This window comes from Rhineura floridana, chromosome 3 (assembly GCF_030035675.1).
Source record: "Rhineura floridana isolate rRhiFlo1 chromosome 3, rRhiFlo1.hap2, whole genome shotgun sequence".
Taxonomy (NCBI): Eukaryota; Metazoa; Chordata; class Lepidosauria; order Squamata; family Rhineuridae; genus Rhineura; species Rhineura floridana.
In genome coordinates this window covers 45741866-45761689 of record NC_084482.1, presented here as the reverse complement: position 1 = coordinate 45761689, position 19824 = coordinate 45741866, and the positions used below count along the sequence as shown (strand labels likewise).

Genomic DNA, 19824 nt, shown 5'->3' with positions numbered 1-19824 from the left:
ATGGGTCAGGGAAAAGGAGTCAGCAATAGAATCTTGACAATCCAGGGACCCACTGCATGGTCTGGGAGAACCTGTTACTGCAACATAACGGACAGAGCAGGAAAGATGGGTGAGAGGTATCAAGTGGTGGGATGGTATGTGAGAATCCCCTCTAACAGAAATGAGAATACAAAACCCTTGATAGCTTACAAATGAGAATACAAAACCCTTGTTTTATGCCAGGGTGGCTAAGCTGTGGTTCTCTAGATGTGGATGGACTCCAAATCCCATCAGCCTCAACTTGCATGGCTAGGTATGATGGTAGCTGTAATCTGAGAGCCACCCCTATGTGCAGGGGTGTAGTCGTCCATGGTCTTGGTGGGTCTTAGACCCCTTACTGAACAGGGTCCCAGAAGGGTCTCTGTTTCCAGGATCCTGTGAGGCAATCTGCATAAAAACCATTGAGAAGAGGCTTCTGACATGCTTCCTTGTCCTTTCCTGCAGATTGGAGCCAATCAAGAGTGAAAGAAGGTGAGTCAGCCACCGAGAAGACTCTTCTCAATATCTAACACACTCCTCTTTCATGCAGATTGGCCCCTAGGGATGTCTGCTGTTGTGGGAGAAGGCATTAACAAGGATCTCATTCTGAACCCAGCAGCGAAAAGCAGGGGAGGGGAGTGGCTGTGACTATCAAGAAAGAACCCTACACTTCTGAATTTGCCACTACGCTATTGCCCATGTGCCTTTCTCAATAGTGTCTTCTCACTGTGCAACACTAGAAAAAGACAGCTACACTTCCTAGCTCCAACCTGCCTTTAATATTCAGAATTTTATGAAAGGCCCTCCACCCAATTTTTTTCCTTGAACTCATTTATGCTCCTGCTTAGCTTCAGAAAAGCGACTGTAACGAGCATCCTGAGACCAGTTGTGCCTGTCCCAATTTCTGCCACTGAAACACACATGGGCCCGCAGGAAACCCAGAGGTACCTTTTTAGCTTTTTTTTTTAATGCACAGATAACATTTCAGTGAGAAAAAGAGTTTTAGCTTTTTTTTTAATGCACAGATAACATTTCAGTGAGAAAAAGAGAGGTGATTTCATCATCCTCATAATCATTTTTTTAAAAGAACATATTAGCAAAAGCACTTTTGCTTTTAAGGGTCTGCCCTGCTTCTGAGAGATCAAAGACAGGAAGCACAGCCGATTAAAGCGAAAAGTGTGTGGCGTATGTGTTTGGCATCGGGAGCACACGTGACTTGCACCCGCACCGAAGCCAGCTTGGTGCAAGCAGCTGCTGCCCTTGCAAAGGGAAGCAAGCAAAGCGACAAAGGCACCGTGCAAAAGGTGGCCTTGGGAGCAGCGCATGCAGCCCTGGGCCTGCTGCGCGCACCAGAGCAGAGCTGCATGCAGCTGGCCAGGATCTGTTTGCTGCTGCTGCTGCTGCTCTCGCTCTTTCTCCTGCCCGCTTTGCATCTTATTGCACATTCTCTCCTGGTGGCGGCACTCTACTTTGCAGCTGCACAGCCGGCTAAGCAAGGAACATGGCGCCAGGCCCTGGGTGTCACCCCCTCTGATGGTGTCACCCGGTACAGTTCGCACCACTTGCACCCCCCTAGTGACGCCGCTGCACATGTGGAAGCACTGGTATGCCATCAGCCATGGTTAAGTAAGTTAGTCTGTGCATAAGCCTCTCTTCCTATAGTGGAAAACAAAACACGGAGTGGTCAGCTTAGCGTTTCACTCAAACTGTTGTTCCTGGTTTGATTTGCTCGAAACAAACCACAACCTGAAGCCAAGGTTCCCAATTTTGGTATCTTTGGGAGAAACATTAGGTGAGCTGGTTTGAACATAATGTTAAGCTAACCACTCCATGGTTTGCTTGTCCCCTGGAGAAAAGGAGAAAAGTGGGGAGCTCGAGCTGTGCATACCAGTATGCAGCTCATGCATAGACTGATTTCCTTAACCATGGTTTATGGCTTAGTGATGCATCCAAATGTAGCTAATATCTTCACAGCAAAATACTGACATCTTCCTCACTCATGGCTATATGCAGATAAACTGAATACAATATTATTGCAAAAATGGTAATCAAAGCTCTACCAGGGCTGTCATTAAAAAAAAGCTTACCATAAAAAGCAATTGAGTGCTATTTATACAATACACAGATACCACTAAATTGGATACAATTGACCAACAAAAACTTGCAAAAAGATTTAGAGGAAAAGAAAGACTCAGTGTCTTTCTAGACTAGAAAGTCCTTTTCAACTCTTTCTCCTTAATTATCACAATAGGTCTATGAAGCAATCTTCAATACAATTTTTACAGAAAAGGGAAGCCAAGACTAAGGAAGCAAGTCAAAACTGCAACTTCATAGTTCAGGAAGGCCTGGAAGGTGTTCCTCCCCAACAATGACAGTGTACTGAAGTCAGGGAGAATGTCTTTTGTGAGGAAAGACTCACAAAAGCCCTCAAAGCAGAAAGCAGACCTACCCAATTTCTTAAAAGCGGTATCCAAATGAAATTTCAGTCAATAAGCAAGTGGGTTTTTAACATGAGCTGTTCGTGTGTGTTTGCATGTGCGTGTGCGAGAGTTTGAGTTTCTAGGTGGTAAAAGGTGGAGCTCTCAGGTGTGATCTACTGGATTGTTCATGCATTGAAGCTGCAGTCAGAACAGGGTTGAGATGAGGGAAAAATCTATTCATCTGAATCCTGCCCCAGAATTACTCGGGGCTGGTTCAAACACAATCCTGGGAATATATGCATTATGCACAGTGGGGCAAATGACACCTCCTAAATTGACCGTGTGCAAGTAACATCCACTCATGCAATCTATGTGCCACAAGAAAGAAGTGTATCAACTCACACAAGTGGGCGCCTACTTGCATACAACAGTACCCTTGAAGCACTTGAAAATGGAAATGGACTGCCTTCAAGTCGATTCCGACTTATGGCGACCCTACGAATAGGGTTTTTATGGTAAGCAGTATTCAGAGGGGGTTTGCCATTGCCTTCCTTTGAGAGGCAGTGACTGGCCCAAGGTCACCCAGGGAGCTTCATGGCTGTGTGGGGATTCGAACCCTGGTTCCCAGGTTGTAGTCCAACACCTTAGCCACTATGCCACACTGGCTCTCCTTGAAGCCCTTCATGCTAAATGTTCTAAGTGTTGAAGCATGTGTATGCAGGAATAGTCTCATGCTACACTGTATATGCTGCAGCAATGTGTAAGCCAGCCCTGTGAGAATGGGACAGTGCTCCCATGCTGAGAAGAGCTGTCCAGGAAGCAAGTTCCCCTGAACCCAGGCAATGAGGAGAAGCAGGTGTAACTACCATTGTTTCTCCTCCCATGATAATAGGACATCATGTGCAAGTAGCACTGAGGCAGTGGGGAGGGGCAATTTGAGAACACTACCTTATTCTCTCTGGCTGGGGCTTTGAGTCAAGAAAGAGGCGGCAAAATATATGGGAGATTGGCACCACTATTAACAACTTAATAGTAACCAACCGGGTGAAAACGGATGTCAGCTTAGCTGAAAAGTTACCCAGATTCATCCTTGGACAAAAGTGACAGGCATCATTTCCTCAGGAACCATCCTTGTCCCACACGGCCATTCAGTGTTACAAGAAATGAGATGCTGTAGCGAGTGTCCCATGATGCCCTTTTATGTTCTTTTGACACTGTGCAGGTAAGTAATTACTCTTCCTTTAGTAGATCCATGTGCAGTGGGAATATTCCACCAGCTGCTCTGGACCAGTAAATATTGTATGTCTAAGCACCATATTGAAAATGGGGATCAATTTCCAGCTTGGACTCAAACAGCAACTATCCACCAGTGCACCTCAGTCTGGCCTCCATGGCTTTGTTAGCAGCTAGACTGCATTAGCAAAATCCATCTACCAAACCCAACAGACCCACTGAATTTGGTGCATTTCCATATTACCCTTTCCCAAAGCATCTGCCTCTTGTTACAGCAAGTTTTATAGCCTCTTGTTACAGCAAGCCCCATCTGCACTATTCACCTGAAGCAGTATCATACAATTTAAAATAGTGACAGCTTCCCCCAAAGAATCCTGGGAACTATAATTTGTTAAGGGTGCTGAGAGTTGTTAGGGGACCCCATCCCTTCACAGAACTACAATTTCCAGAGTGGTTTAACAATCAGTCCCTCTCCCGAGACCCTTGGGATGAAAAAGGTTCCCTATACCTGCTCTACAGCGATGTCACTCCAGGCAGGAAACATCTTTGGCAAACTTTCAGATTTTGAATACCTTGTTTTGCATTGCATCTGTTGCCCATTTTATAACCGTAATGTGCAAATTTGCATGAAAGCTTTTATCCCTATCAAAGAAAATTATAAACGTGCATACAAATGGTTCTGTAAATCTGTTAACATCATATACAAGCAAATAAATAAAAAATGGTTTCCTCCAAACTTATACTTTTAAGTAATTGAAACATACTAATATCTAGAAGCCAAACAATGCACCAACACTGCCAGTATTAAGCAGTGCTGCCCTTAAAAATCTGGCCCTTATCCTGACTGACATGGAACTGATCTGTTGCAAAGGATTCTGGGGTGTGGTCTAGGGTGCCCAGTCAGTTCATGCTGGTTACAAGCTTGGACTCCTGTTGCCCAACACAACCAACACCCTTTTGGACAATCTGTCTTTCAAGGAAACTCGTCTGCCATTAATGATATTCTCATAGGGGGAACTCCAACAAGCTTCCAAGAAACCCCAGGGTTCCCCAGAACACATTTTGAAAACTGCTTCCAATAGTAGAAAGCAGAGTTTAAATAAGAAAATTATCTCTCTCCACGCCCGAGTCGTCTTCTCATTTTCCATTTGAAACCTCAACTACACAGGAAAGCAAAGAGCAGCCTCAGCCTAAAAAGGCAAGCCCATTCCAGTACCGCAACATCGACTGCCATGGGAAAGTGAAAAGGGCAAGAAAAAAAATCCAAACCACAGGACCTTACAACATTAATGTCAGCCGTAAAATACCACAATACTGAGATACATTTCAAAGGTGATCCAACATCCTAAATTCAATAGAAACGTGCAGGGCTGCCAACCAGAGTTTGGCTGGAGCTCATGCCTTTTCTCACTTCTACCCTGGTGAACCCTATGTGCGCTAAAAAGCCACGTGGTAAAATACTGCTAAATGATTTGGAAGGAGAAGGAGGGGAGAGAGGAAGAGAGAGAGGCATTCTATATATGCACACATAGTAGTTTTTAAATGAAAGTGAATAAAATGGGGACTTTCTCCATCTAAAAAGCTCATGAAAGAGTTGGAAGGGGCCTTTAAGGCCATCGAGTCCAACCCACTGCTCAATGCAGAAATCCAAATTAAAGCATTCCTGACAGGTGGCTGTCCAGCTGCCTCTTGAAGGCCTCCAGTGTTGGAGAGCCCACCACCTCCCTAGGTCATTGGTTCCACTGTCCTACCGTTAGAAAGTTTTTCCTGATGTTCAGTTAAAATCTGGCTTATGGCAACTTGAGCCCATGATTCCGTGTCCTGCACTCTGAGGCGATCAGGAAGAGATCCTGGTCCATCTCTGTGTGGCAACCTTTAAAGAACAGTGCCATCATAATCTATCATACATAGTCCATTATAACTGCATTATAGAGTCCCTTTTCAGAAATGTCTTGGGAATTACTTATTATTTTATAAATTTGTTTTATAAAAAGATAGTGGTTAGGAAACTTACATGTGGTATCAAAACCACCCTTCAGTAAGAGCCAAAATGAAGTGTCTGACTTGGGAGTGTCTCAGAATAATTTCACCAGCATTACTACGAAGGAAATGAATTTATTTTATTATACACACAGTGAATGGGAGGGGTGAGTTACTCACTGCTGGAAGTCCCCCCCCCCTTTTGCAGGAACTTCACAGAGGTGAGTAGGATATGGTGGTTGTTGCCACACAGGTTTTCTGCAAATAACCATGAGGGGCATTTTTAAGTATTCAGCCTGGGTATTTTATTATCATCATCATCATCATCATCACTTGCACAAATTGTAGAAAAGAGAGCAGGCGTGTGGACAGCAGAGTCACAAGTGGTCTCATAAGAACCATAAACAGTTGCCTTTGACATTCACACAGTTGCATGCATTCTATGCTACAGTTAATATTGCAGTTCATGAGTTCAGGAAGTAGCAGCAAGAGAGAAGAGAACTGCAACTTCCCTACAGTAAAAATGGATCCCCTGCAGTAACAGCTGTTTTTATAATATTTGTATGAAAGCCCCTTCAGATACTAGATAAGCTTATCCATTTCCAAACTGCACAACAAGCCATTCATTAGAAATCTATTGCCATGATTACCCAACTGAGGGCAAAGGGGGAATCAGAATGCGTTGTTTGTGGAACTTCTATCAGGCAAAAATAGCAGTACTGATTAGGAATGCTTGGTGAATTTGATCTTTGTGAATTCCCGTATGGATTTACCTATTCCACATTTCCCAGAGTAATGTGCGGATTAAAACTTATCAACTGGATTTTCCACTTCCCAGCGTAGCTATTAGCTCAAAACACGATTCAAACGCGATTCAGAAAACAAAGCAAAGCAAACCCTAACATGTGTGGGGTTTCGTTCACCTGGGGGGAAAAGTCTCAGAACGAGCATCCACAATGAAAATTCTCAGACCCATAGCTTGGGGTTTGTGCCTGTGGTGCACTTGAATGCACTGCAACAGCAAACTTACCATTAGCTCAGGATATGTTGGCCTCTCTTTGGAATTCTTCTTCAAGCTTTAAATGGGAAAAGAGGAAAGAGAATTATACATGTATTTCATTCAATATAAGCAAACAGCTGAAGAGTTCACGAAAACGCAACGAATTATCTGTCCCTGTAAAGATGAGCGGAGGACTTGCTTGAACATCAACAATGGAATCAAAGCTCTGCCACGGATCCTCTTAAGTATGTAGATGTTTACAGCTCCCAGGGATGCCAATGCACATAGAGATCTATGCATATAGAATTTCTCCCTGTAGTTGCCCATACTTAAACTTGCTCTGGTAATCATGCGAGGACCCCTTCATGCATGCCATGCACTATGGGGGCTTAAGTGTGATTAGGATTCCAGTCTCTATTATGGAAGACAAAGCTACAGAAACTGTAATTTTGTGCCGGAGGTGGCAGATCTTTCACCAAACTGCAATTCCCAGGATTCTTTGCAGGACACCAGTACAGTTAAAGTGGCACAACACTGATACCTGCTTATATGTGTAGATACCCCATCATGCACTTGTTCATGGAATGAGCATATCTAGCAGTAATCGACTGGATGTACAGAACACTGTGGGCTGTTACCTTCCCTTCACCTTTGACCTGCTTCACCCACTGCCAGGATATACAGCTTGGCATTATTAATCCTTTTTAAGGATCATCATCCTTTCTGCAAATAACTATATTACAATGGGTGGCTGGAAAAGTTCGTCTGTGATGGGAGGGCAAGATGAATGGGTAAAAAGGATCATTTATTTCGGTCTCCTTCCAGCAAAAAATAACTTTGAAGACAGGATGTAATACCAACTCACTTCCTGGCAGTGTATTTATGGGGAAGATGCTTGGAGTAACTTGAAAAAGATCTTGACACGTACACATGCTTTGGCAGAGAGGGGAAGGAGGTGTAAAGCGTCACACTGAGAGAAACAAAAGTGTGATCATCAGCTATAGTAAACACACCCTCTTCTGGGATTTGCCAAGCCCGGGGGAAGCGAAGGATGCTTACTGAAGGGATATTTCCTGCCCATCTCTCGCTGCATCATCTCAGAACTCAGGTTTACGGAAACTCTTATGCTGTGTAATAACAAAGTCCAATGATTCTCTGTCACACACAGTTTGCCTTTGCTTATCAAAACTGACAGGAGAGAGAATTCATGTCCAAAATGGCTGGGTTTTTTAAACCCTGCACTGAAATACCCATCCAAGTTTGCCACAGAGAAATGTCATATTCTTCTACTAATGCATTTATTTGTTTTCCATATGCTCGTTCAATATGTACATTTTATCATGGACCCAGACAGAATTTTTGTAGAACATAAATATATTTCACACACATAGGAGTTGGGTGAAAGCAGCAATAAGAAGGCAGGAGAAAAAACAGGGGTAAGTTGAAGATGTATAGGGGAAGTTTAGCTGGACAATAGGAGGGCAAGGTAGGCAGTCTGTAAGAAGAGAAACTTTATCCCTAAATCAGTGATCCACAGGACCGTGGAGTCCATAGAACCAGAAGGAAGGGCCGTGGCTCAGTGACAAGAACATCTGCCTTACAGGCAGAAGGTTCCAGGTTCAGCCCTCAGCATCTCCAGCACGGGCCAGGAGAGGACCCTGCCTAAAGTCTTAGAGAGCTGCTGCCAATCAGTGTAGCTAGATGGACCAACAATCTTGACTCGGTATAAGACAGCTTCCTGTCATTCCATTTGTAGGCAGTGTCTGTGCAGCTGCTTACTTTCAATAAGGGTGAGATGTTTTCCTTTTTAAAACAAACAAACAAACTCATTTATGAACCTTTTCTTGCTTACGGCTAGAAGGCCTTTCAGCAACTTAGCCAAGAGCGCTTACTTATGACTTTTCTCCTTGGATAGGATTTGGCTTCAGATTTCCAGGCTGTGGTAGCGAACCCAAGAGAGGGCTGCATTTGAAGAGGGTATCAAAACTGTTTGGGAAAGGGGGAAAAGTTTCAGAGAGCATACAGCCTACTACCATGCCTTAACTGCACTGGTTGCCTGTCAGCTTCCAAGTCCAAGTTCAAAGCAAAAACAGGAATACCACAAGGTATTAGCTCTATCTGGCATTATATCCTCGGGCAATTACCATCCCATGAGGGGAAGAGTGGAGCCATATCCACTGGTTGGCACCCAGCATTCCCTAACAGTCCTGCTGCCCAGGCATTAAGGGGAGGTCTGAAGCAGGTAGCCTGCTAGGTGAGCCTACATCTTACCCTCATGCAGTGTGAGGATTCAAATGCTCAAATAGGGTTAATGTGGAAGAAAGAAGTGAAACAACGTTCATTGTAATGTCAAAAAGGAGGCCAAGCTTTTAGGCAGCCCTCAGGAACCCAAGAGCTACACTGTTTTATTTCCACAAGTCTTTTTGCTTTTCCTCATACTCCTCACTACTTTGCAGAACAGCTCCATGTCGAATTTGCCTCCTTCACTGCTCGAGTACAATGTTATTTAGTATCTTGTCCAAGAGAAGTTAAGGTCTAGAACTCTGGCACACTGTGTTACTTCCCACACTGACCACTTGGAGGTCAACATGATATTTCCTGAAAGCCACAGGAAACAGTCCTTGAGGAAAGTTCACTCAGACACACGTGTCTTAGCTCAGGAAGAAGACAGTGGAAGTAGAGCCGGTTGACGTAAAGGCCAGGCTCACATATGTGCCTTGTCCAGTTCCCTTGAGGGCTTCTGCCTGTTTTCAAAACAATGGAGTTAAAGGCAACCACCTAATGAGTAATTAAAAGCTTTAATAAAAAAAAAATAAGCAGACTGCAATAATTCCCTTTTCCTCACCTTGCCTCCTCTAGAGTATTTTATGAACACTTGAGCTAAACTCACAAGGGGAGATGGGCTTATCCTCCCTGTCAGTCTGGGACCCATCAATGCAACTGTGCAAAGATTTTAACTGATGAACTGAATTCTGGGACCAAAGAAGGGGTATATATAGCACCATGAGCATGCATGCTGCTTTACAAAGTATTAAGATGAGCAGTCCCTGCCCTTAAAAGCTTACAGTTTAAAATTCTGCACAGAGGTAATCACAGAAGGAAGCGCAGGGCAAGGGGGAAATGATGACAACAACAGCAGGTTCAGTTAGGCTACACCAGAGACTGGGCAACTTGTGCTCCCCAGATGTCTATGGACTTGGAACTCCCACCAGCCCCAAAAACCATGGGCGATTGTCGTTGTGTGGCCCTCCAAATATTGCTAGTTTGAATCCCCACCCTTGAGCTACACATATGAAGTTTAGCTTCACTACTGAGAGGAAAGCACTCTGTTTGTGCCTAGACTCACTGTTCTTTTTATTTCCAAGGATAAGCCCTGCGTCATTGAAACCAAGTTCTAGGGCAGAGTCCTGATGACACAGTTAGCCACCATCATGCATTATAACCTTGTGCAACCTTCCTACAAAGTGCGGTTGGTGCCCTATCCCATCATGCCTAGCGAGGTGCTTATGGAGGAGTGGGGAGGGAGCAGCTCACAGGCAGCCAGTCTCTTCTTGAAAAAACAGTCATCCACATTAGGAGTGACCCGTTTATGCAATCCTGTAGATGTGGCATGTTGGGAAAGGAGACCTTTTAGAATGCATGTGCTGCTGTCAATATATCTGGTCTAAGATAGGCCCTTTTGGTGGCAGCATCTCAAATGTGGAATTCCCTCCCGGGGGGGGGGGGGAGATAGTACACTGGACCCTTCTCCAATTGTCCTTTTGGTGAGCAGTGAAGCCATTTTGTTGTTGGCAGTGTCGCAACAGGCTTTTAATGTTCTTTTAATGTTATTTTAAGTTATGGCTTTGTTTTATCTTCTCACCATCATCATCTTTATTGTTACGGTCATAGACCAGAACATTCACATATAACGCTATGAACAATTATACAAAAGTACGAAGATACAATCATAAAATAACGGTAGAACAGTTACACAGCGTGGCGAAAACACTCATAATAAAAACGGTAAAAACAATGGAGCAATAAAACAGTTATAAGACTATGGAGAAATGGGAACATCTGGAGGGGTGAATACCCCCCGAGCTGATTGGGCCGCAAAAATGTATTTAGCTACTAGCAAGGTAGTATGCCTGCTAGCCGCAGACAGAAGATAAAAAAGTAAGCGGTCAAGTGGTTTGTAAGGAAATTTATTTATAATAGGAGTTATAAATTTAGAACGAATATCATCATATAAAAAACATTCAAAGACGACGTGAAATAAGGTTTCTATGCTGTTAACAGCACATGGACATAAGCGATTTGCATAAGGAATGTTTGCGAGTTTTATCTTTTTTATTGTGGCTTGAATGCTTCCCCCAGTGTTTTTGATGTGTAGAGTTATACACTGACTTTTTATACGAAAAAAAGCCAAAAAGGCAGTATAGACTTTCTTTTTTAAAATAAACTCATAAAATATGTTTTAGCTTTTGTTTTATTCATTTCTTAAAATAGTTCTGTATTACTTTTCTTGAATAATATCGAGGTGTTTACAACAGTGAAATAGATCTCTCTCATTCTCTCTCGCTATACTCCCCCCCCCCAAAAATACAGGAAATCACAGAAAAACCAGCCGAATTCCACTAAAAGCTCAGTATTAAAGCCAAGCAAATGCCTCGGTGAACAGGAAGGTCTTTAACTCCATTCACTGCACACCAGCAATAATACACTTCATCAGGGGTGGGGACCTTATAGCCCTCCAGATGTTGTTGGACTCCTACACTTCTATCATCCTTGGCCACTGGCTGGGACCAATGGGAGTTGTAGCCCAACAACGTCTAGAGGGCCACAGGTTTCCCCACCCCTGCACCACGTGTATATGGGAGCAGGCTCCAAACGTTAGGCTAGGGAAAACTGTAGAGTTCTCCAATGGCTCGAGGTGACCATGCTTACCACTGTGAGGTAAACTCAACGAAATCTGCTGAGAACTTGTCCGCTGGGAGTTGCGGTGATGGCTCTTCCACCACCTGTTTGAGCTGCTGGAATGGCGTCCCCCAGGAGTCATATGGAAACCGCAAGATTGCCAGTTCAATCTGGGCATGGGGAGAAGGCAGCAAGACAACTTACTTAAGACTTTTTTTTTTTTAAGGTATCTACCAAAAACACTGTCAGCAGCAAAACACAAGACACACCATCCATGTTTTGTTTTGTTTTTTTAACAATTATAGCTTTTGCTGCCATCTGCAGGCAAGTCCCTGAAATTTCACTGGGCATCAGTTTGCGATCTCCAAGCTCAACTGCGTGCTCCGCTCCCCACTCTTTCCATTCCTCCTTGGAAACCCTGGTCTCATTTGGTGCCTCTTGAGGCACAGCCTGTGCAAATCCCTGGAGACAGCATGTCTCTGGGAATATTTAAAAGAAGCAGCATGTGAGGCCAGTTCTACTGGTTTATGCCATGTACCCACAGCCTCCTTGGAGAATGCAGAATACCAGGCGAAGGCATGCTCTCTCTCTCTCCCACACACCCCACCCACCAGGTCTGTTGCAACAAGAGGGGACTGATCATTCCCAAGAGCATTATTCTGGCTTGCCAACAGAGGCCATAGGTTTTGTTCTGAATGCGTATTCCCTACCACAGGCATGGCGCCAGATGAGCAAGTACTGAGATAGATTATGACTGCAGGGCACCAGGTTTATTTCAGACAAACATCTCTCTCACACACACACAAAGCTGCCGCCTAGTTTTGTTAGCATTTATCGGAAGCATTATTAAAAAGGACACTTCAACATTTCCTCAGAATGCTTGTACGTGCTGAAATTCACCTGCCTACCCAACTGGTTGGTTGGTTTTTTTAAGTAAAGGTACAGGGAGCCTGTCCTGATGGATAAATCCCTAGGACAACCAAACCTGCCAACTCTATAACTTTAGGAAACAGGCTACCACTGTTACAGCTGACATACATGTGAAATTTAGGTGTCTCCTAGCAATTTGCTTTCCTTCTGACCAGTTTCCTTCTTAACACAGTTTATCTGATGTCTCTTGAACAAGAGCAGCTGGACTGCTACTCAAAGGTAAAATGCTCCTTGTACAAAAATCAGGACCTCTGAAAATAAAATGAGAAGATGCAGCTTAAGCCCTGCGAGCAATCAGATGCAAAAAAAAATCAAGAGAAAGAAGAGAAAGCCAAGCAGGAAAAGAAAGCAAAACCCACTTGTTCAGCCTGAATGTGTGCTGGCTTTAAAACGCCAGAGTGTTTTCTGGGTTTAAGCCACCAACAGACCCAGAAAGGGAAAAAAGCAAAGTACTCCTTTGAAGTGTTTGTTCATGCCAGTGACTTTCAAACTGCATTATTAAGAGGTGGGGGGGGGAGATCCCAAGCTTCCGAGAAGCTTATCAGGAGCTCCTCAATGAGAAGATCAGTAACAGTGAGCAGCTTTTCCCCTGAAAAGCTGCTTGCTTACAACTGTTGGTCCTCCCTGGCAATGGGTAACAACAGGGGAACATTATCTATGTGCCATGGCACACTCTCAAATCACCTGAGGTGGTGATGAGGGTCAACAGGGCAGTGCTTGGAGTGCATGCCCTATAGCAATCTTCCCTAACGTGGAGCCCTCCAGATGTTTTGGACTATAGCTCCCATCAGCCCCAGCCATCATGGCCAAAGGCCAGGGGTAACGGGAGTTGTAGTCCAGCAACATCTGGAGGGCCACAAGTTCCCCACACCTGCCCTGCAGGATGGAGGACTGGTATCTCTCCAAATCATGTTGGACCCCCCAATCTTGACCATTAGCCATGATGGCTGGAGCTGACAGAAGTTGCAGTCCAACATATGGAAGGCCACAAGCTTCCAATCCCTGTTCTAGAGCCTAAGAAAGGAGAATATTTTCTGAGAGTCATAACCCAGCAACATCTAAAAGGCACTAGGTTGGGGAAGGATGCCTTACAGAATGGCTCATATTCCCCCAAATCCTCTGCAACACATGTTCCTCAGCAAACAGTTGATGTGGAAAGTGTTCCCTGAAGGGAAAAAGATTGAAAACCTAATCTTCTTTGTACTTCTTGCACACATACATACACATGTAAAAATGATACCACTCTATCAGATGACTGGTTCTCTAACTGTTAGGACATGTTCCACTGACTACTGGGTTGTGGCTGGGCACAAGGTGGGTCGCACCAGCAGCACTATCACCATACAAATATATGACAAAAAATGAAGTCCCAAAATGTACACCTGGACTAAAGTGGGCCTCAAGTCCGAACAAGGTTGAAGACTATTATCGTTCTGGATTCCTCCATGCAAACCCTGCCCCTCTAACAGCCAATATTAGTCCAATGTTAACACAGCCTTCAAAGAGTTATTCATACCTTCTTCTGGCCTCAGCAAAATGTGGAGAAGCAGAGACTCTCCCTCCCCCAGCCCCCAATACAGAAAGGGTGACATCAAGAAGCAACTCCTCCTTTGACCTAAGCTCTGTGGCCATTTCTGGCTGCCTGTAATTTTGTAATCCAAGGGGCTCAATAAGGACAGTGAAGGCAGTGAAACTGTTGTCCTTCCTTTTACAGAATGTTTTGCATTTAAGAATACATTTTGAACTCAGGATGTCTTTACTATGTTAAAGTCTAAAGGCCTGAACTGTATTCAAACATTTCATCAAACTTAACCAGCTGCAGACTGCAAACTATTTCACATTACAGGAACAGGACAGAACAGAACGGCCACAGCCCCGGTCAATCTCTCTTCAAATAGACAGTCTTCAGGCTTTCACATTCAAAATACTGTCAGTCTTACCATTGTGATTCCCAGACTCCAAATATCAGATTTGACACTGTATCCCTTTTGGTTCAGTTCTGGGTTGATTCTTTCAGGCTACAGGGGAGACAGAAGATCAACAGATTGATATGCAATTCTAAATCCCCCACTTGACAGGGGAAGGTGGCCCTCTCCACTTTCTGCAAGCACGCAAAGGAATTAAGGTATATGCAATATGACTCCAATCATGCCCTTTCAGGTTCTGAAGAGGCGGCCTTGCCCCTGCTGTCTTAATCTGATTTTGTTAAGAGCAACCTGATGCCCGCCACATTTTTGGACCATAGCTCCCATCAGCTCTAGCCAGCATGGTGATGCTGGCAAGGGCTGATGGGAGCTATGGTCCAAAACATCTGGAGAGTGCCAGGTTGGGGAAGGCTGGTTTAAGAGCATATGTCTGGTTAATCATTATCATCATAATGCTTTTGAGAGCCAGTAAACTAAAAATGCACAACCAGTGATTAAGGCTTTCTGGATGGCAGAAGGGTCAAGATACCATCACTGCCATAACCACTTGAACCTTCATCATGCTATGCCATCTTGTATCTCTCCTATGCCAACTTGCTTGTATAAAATGTTATTCCGTGACAAGCAAATGTAATTATGTTAAAAAAAAAGTTAAATTAAGTTTTCAAGATATTTTTAGTGTTTTGTCCTTTGTTTACTGCCCTGGACTCCTTCTGGGAGGAAGGGCAGGACAGAAGTTAAATAAATATTTTTTAAAAAATGAACACACAAACAAACCAAAGGTGTAAACTGACTAACAAAAGCTGGATTAAATGCTCTTTGGAATGCTGCTGCCACACTGGCCACAGGAGGAGGAGCCCAGTTTTAAGTAAATGTGCAAGCAAAGCTCAGAGAAGACCAACCTCAAAACTCACCAACGTCAAACAACACAAGATATTTCCCTTATTTCAATCTTGATGAGCAACACTTGAAAGGCCAGTGGTAAACAGTACAGCTAAATGGTCTGAGTACGGTGATCCAAAGGACAGGAACTGAGTGCCTTGTTTCTCAGTGGAATACAGGATCTTGCAGTATTCAAAGTCGGCAGTGTAAATGGACTCCGCAAGAGGGATGAAATCACAAATGGGAACTAAAGCATGAGCCCTGCTACTCTAAAACCGCTGAGATGAGGGAGTTTCTTAAAACAGCAGCCTCAAAACAGTGTTATTCCTTTAGCTAATTTGTTACAGAGGACCATTCCTCTGAATTTACAGGCAATTGTGTTTATTGTATTGATAGGGAAACATTACCACCTGATGCGTGAGGTGCAAGGTGGGGCTGGACAAATTACCCTGTGCACAATTCAGAGATGGCTCAGTATGATCAAGTTGAGAGAGGGAAAGCCCCTTCACACTCACTCACTCTCTCTCTCTCTCTCTCTCTCTCACACACACACACACACACACACACACACGCACGCACGCACGCACGCACAAGTCCAAAGAGTGATTCATTAAAGATCCAGCATCTATGGACAAGCCTTAGGGACACTCCAGAGCACTCCTTGTTACATGAATATTAGATGCTTATGCTTCAGTAGCAAGAGTAAAAGCATCAACATTTGCATTTAATATCAAGGCTTTGGGGAGGGAAATTTTTGGCATGTCCAGAAGATTTTAAAAAATAAAGTCAAGAAAACAGACGTCTGTGGGGTTTAAACAGGGTGTAAAGAACTTTAGGAACAGCTGCAGTTCATTCAGATCAGGTTGCTTCCCTATGTTTCATCAGACAAACTGAGGGATTGTACAACTTTCCCGTTACCAAGGCCCAGGATGTTCCCTGAGTTTTGACCAGAGTTCCCTGGAGCCTTTAGAAACAAAAGCTCACCCTTCGGGCACATTTGCTCAGCCACTTCTAAGCTATGATTGGGGTCTGAGTCTCAGGCCATGGTACTAAGCATATTTACTCAGAAGTAAATCCCACTATGTTCACTGAGGTTTACTCCCAGAATTCCAGACAAAGGAAAAGCACACTCTCCACTAGTACAGAGTTTTACATTCCATGTGATAGAAGAACTGCTTGGGGATGGTGTTCCCTCTGTAATACATCTGAGCATTATCACTGGGCAAATTTGTACTCCAAACAAGGTAATTATGAACTTTGGCAACATCATTGGCTGGAAATAGATGCTAAGAATTCAGATCCTCTAGATCATCCTGCTTGACAAATTTGTTCCTGCTGTTGAGATCCTGCTTCAGGCCTCCTAACTGTCAGAAATTTGGTGTGTGGTTACATGAGGCGGTGTCTTTTCATTTATGGCACCCAAGAGCTGGAATATCCCCCCAAAGGAGGTTCACCTTAGCTCAACTCCTGCATGCATTCAGACAGTCAGCAGTCAAATTCATTCCAATGAGATATTAGAGTACCATCTTTAGGCTGTCTTTTACACTGCTACTGTCTTTTAGTATTTATACAAATATATTTTTGCCATCTTATTTCGCACTGATTTATATTGATGGCTGCCTGAACTATATGTTACAAAGGAAAAGCAGAAAAACAGAATTCTGCTCCTATACACATAAAGAGTCAAACACAGCTATAGGCACTTTTGAAGTTTTCCCAGTATTTTGCACTTACTGCCATGTAAGGTTTGCAGCCAGCATCCATCGTCTTGGCCACAGAGTCAACGAGGTAACCACTAATTCCAAAATCGCACATTTTCACCTGTCCCAGTGTATTGATCAGTACATTGGAGGGCTTGACATCTGCAAGGTTGAATACACAGAAATTGACATTCCTTGAAAACAGATTTTTCCCCTCAGTGGGTTACAGTAGAAATAGAAGCTGACAAAAGTTGGTTGTTTACCACCAGAGGGCACCAGAAGAAGTGTACATTTTGCTTGTTAACTCAAAAATCATAGGAGATAAGAAAACAATGTATTTCCCCAGATTCTAGGTCAGGGCTAGGGAACCTGTGGCCATCCGGATGGTGGACTCCAGTTTCCATCAGCTCCAGCCAGCATGGTCAATGGTCAGGATTAGGAGTCCAACAACATCTGGAGGGACACAGGCCCCCCCATCCCCACGTTCAGTTTGAGGAAAAATCACAGAGGCCAACGAGAGGTGTCATTCCAGCTCCCTATTAAACACTTTCTCCCTCCCCTCCCTGGAGCACAACTGCTCCCTTTTCTTTCACCCATGGTTAAGAAGTGAATGTTGGACTTACCACAATAGGCTCCTTTTCTGCAGGGGAGGAGGGGAGTCTTGCATGGATTGTCACCGCCCACTCACTCCACTGGCAGAAAGAAGGATTTTTCGGAAGGCCTCACCCGAGGGGGTTGGACAACCTCTTCCAGATTCACTTCCTGCCAGCTCCACTGCAGGTCCCTAGATTATGAGCTCTCCATTGAGAGCACGTGGGATTGTATCCTCTCAATTTCACTAAAAAGATTTTTCTAGACTTGGCTACAAACCCTTCCTACTTTTGAAAGGAGAAGAGAAAGAGGCCAGGAATAATAAGCTCTCCTCCTGTTCCTTCTTTGAATTCAGCTAATGAGACTGGTGGGGCGAAGCTTCCCCACAGATCTCTGCAGCCTCTGTCCCCATGGACACCACGAGACAGCTGGGGGGGGGGTCCACGAGATGGTGCTCAGGGTACAAGCCTCTATGCTGGAAAGACCGGTAAAGGGGGTCCTGATGAGCCGGAGGTTCTTCTGGGGGCGACATGGCCTTCGCTTAGAATGAGAGAAGTGCTAAAGGACATCAAGGGAACTGGGCTCTGGAGCACACCTGCCTCTTCTCTTTTAACCACGGTTAAAAAACAACATTTTCATCATGGCGGTGAAGGCTGGTCAGAGATTCCTAGGCTGGCAGGAACCCTGGTTTGCAATGAGAGAGGGAAGGAGACCGAGAGAGGTAGAGGCCACGTTTGTGCTTAATGCAAAACCATGTTTTAGAGCTATGTGCACAACATAGGATGATCTTGAGCAAAGCCTTGAGCTTGGGAGCTAACTCCTCCCACCTCACAGCCAGAAGGACTTTGCCAGTAAGTTCCCCCTAATCTTGGCTTGCCATTTTGTACAAGTCAGGGATCATGATTTATCACAAACTCTGGTTGGTTAAACAAGTCAGCTTTATAAGCCATGGTTTGGCCTGGTTTGTACATATCATTAAATTGAAGTTGAAAAACTATGATCTAATGTGAACAAGCTTCACTGCCTTTGAAGAATGTTCAGAAACTTCAGCTGGTCCAAAGAGCTGCGGCCAAGTTGTTGACTGGGGCTGATTACAGGGAGCACACGCCTCTCGTGTTACAACAGCTCCACTGGCTACCGCTCTGTTTCCAAGCACAATTCATAGTGCTGGTTATGACCTATAAAGCCCTATATGGTTTGGCTTCAGGCTATTTGAAGGACCATATCTTCTCATGTGATGTTGTTCGAGCTCTGAGATCTTTGGGGAAGGCCCTTCTCTCCATCCCACCACCTCCACAGGTGGGAACAAGTGGAAAGGGCCTGCCCCAAGGTCCTAGAACTCCCTTCTTAGGGAAGTTACGACCAGCTTCCTCCTTGCTGTCCTTCCGCCGACAGGGGAAAACTTCTCCATCCTGACAGGGAACCGATTGCAAGGGCTTTTAATAATGTGCTGTTCTACTGATCTTTGACTTTTGTAAGGATATGCTTTATATGGTTTTAATTCTATAGATAGCTTAATTACCTTTTATCAATAACTTTTTGTATGTTTTTATCTGTATTTGTTTTAATTTTTGTAAGCCACCTCGAGTCTCTGTTCTGGGGAACAGTCAGGATATCAATGAATTTAGTAATAGTAATAATAATCACTGAAATTCCTGCAGCATTCCTCCCCTACTTCTGCCGCATTGCTGATGAAACAAGTCAGAGTCTGGCTCGTCTGTCATCCAAGCCTGAGCTGGTGGAAGTATAGCACCACCACCATAAAAATGAATGGAAATAAAAATTAATAAATGGGTCCCCAAATGTATGTCTGAATTGGTGAGTCCTGCGTCTGAAAAGTTGCAGACTATGGGTTTCGAGTTATAAATATGATTGCAGCCAGCATGCATTTTCAAAGTTAGCTCTTTGCTTTATTAAATGTGGATTAGCAAGTACCTAGCATGGCAATTTCAGTGGAATTATCTCTACTCTGGATAGCCAGTAATTGGCAATGACCATTTTTAACTGCAGCAGAAGATGCTGAGATTACCTCCAAATATCTTCCTATGACATTTAATGAGGGAAAATTCCTAGTGGGGAAGTTACAGAATAAGAATATGTAAGTGTTTATATGCTTTTCCTAAGTGGTCAAGGCACATACATTATTTGGACCCAAAGTTGCGTAAGTAGAAGGTGCCTCTGCCTTATTTAGATGATCTCCCACTACCAAAGCCCCTATAAGCCAGCACTGACCATTCAGGGAGACT

General features: G+C 44.1%; 1 protein-coding gene across 4 annotated transcripts in view; it reads right to left on the bottom strand.

Moving 5' to 3' along the window:
• Positions 1 to 19824, bottom strand: part of MAP2K6 (mitogen-activated protein kinase kinase 6) — a 109643-nt gene that overhangs the window by 9602 nt on the left and 80217 nt on the right. For 3 of the 4 annotated variants that reach the window (XM_061615662.1, XM_061615661.1, XM_061615663.1), the window contains 4 exons: positions 17022 to 17149; positions 14421 to 14498; positions 11581 to 11720; positions 6682 to 6727 (listed from right to left, as the gene is read on the bottom strand). In XM_061615662.1, coding sequence (XP_061471646.1) covers positions 6682 to 6727; positions 11581 to 11720; positions 14421 to 14498; positions 17022 to 17149 — 392 coding nt within the window. Of the gene's footprint in view, positions 1 to 5685; positions 5770 to 6681; positions 6728 to 11580; positions 11721 to 14420; positions 14499 to 17021; positions 17150 to 19824 lie in introns of all 4 variants that reach the window. The other variant, XR_009761257.1, reaches the window with a different exon arrangement.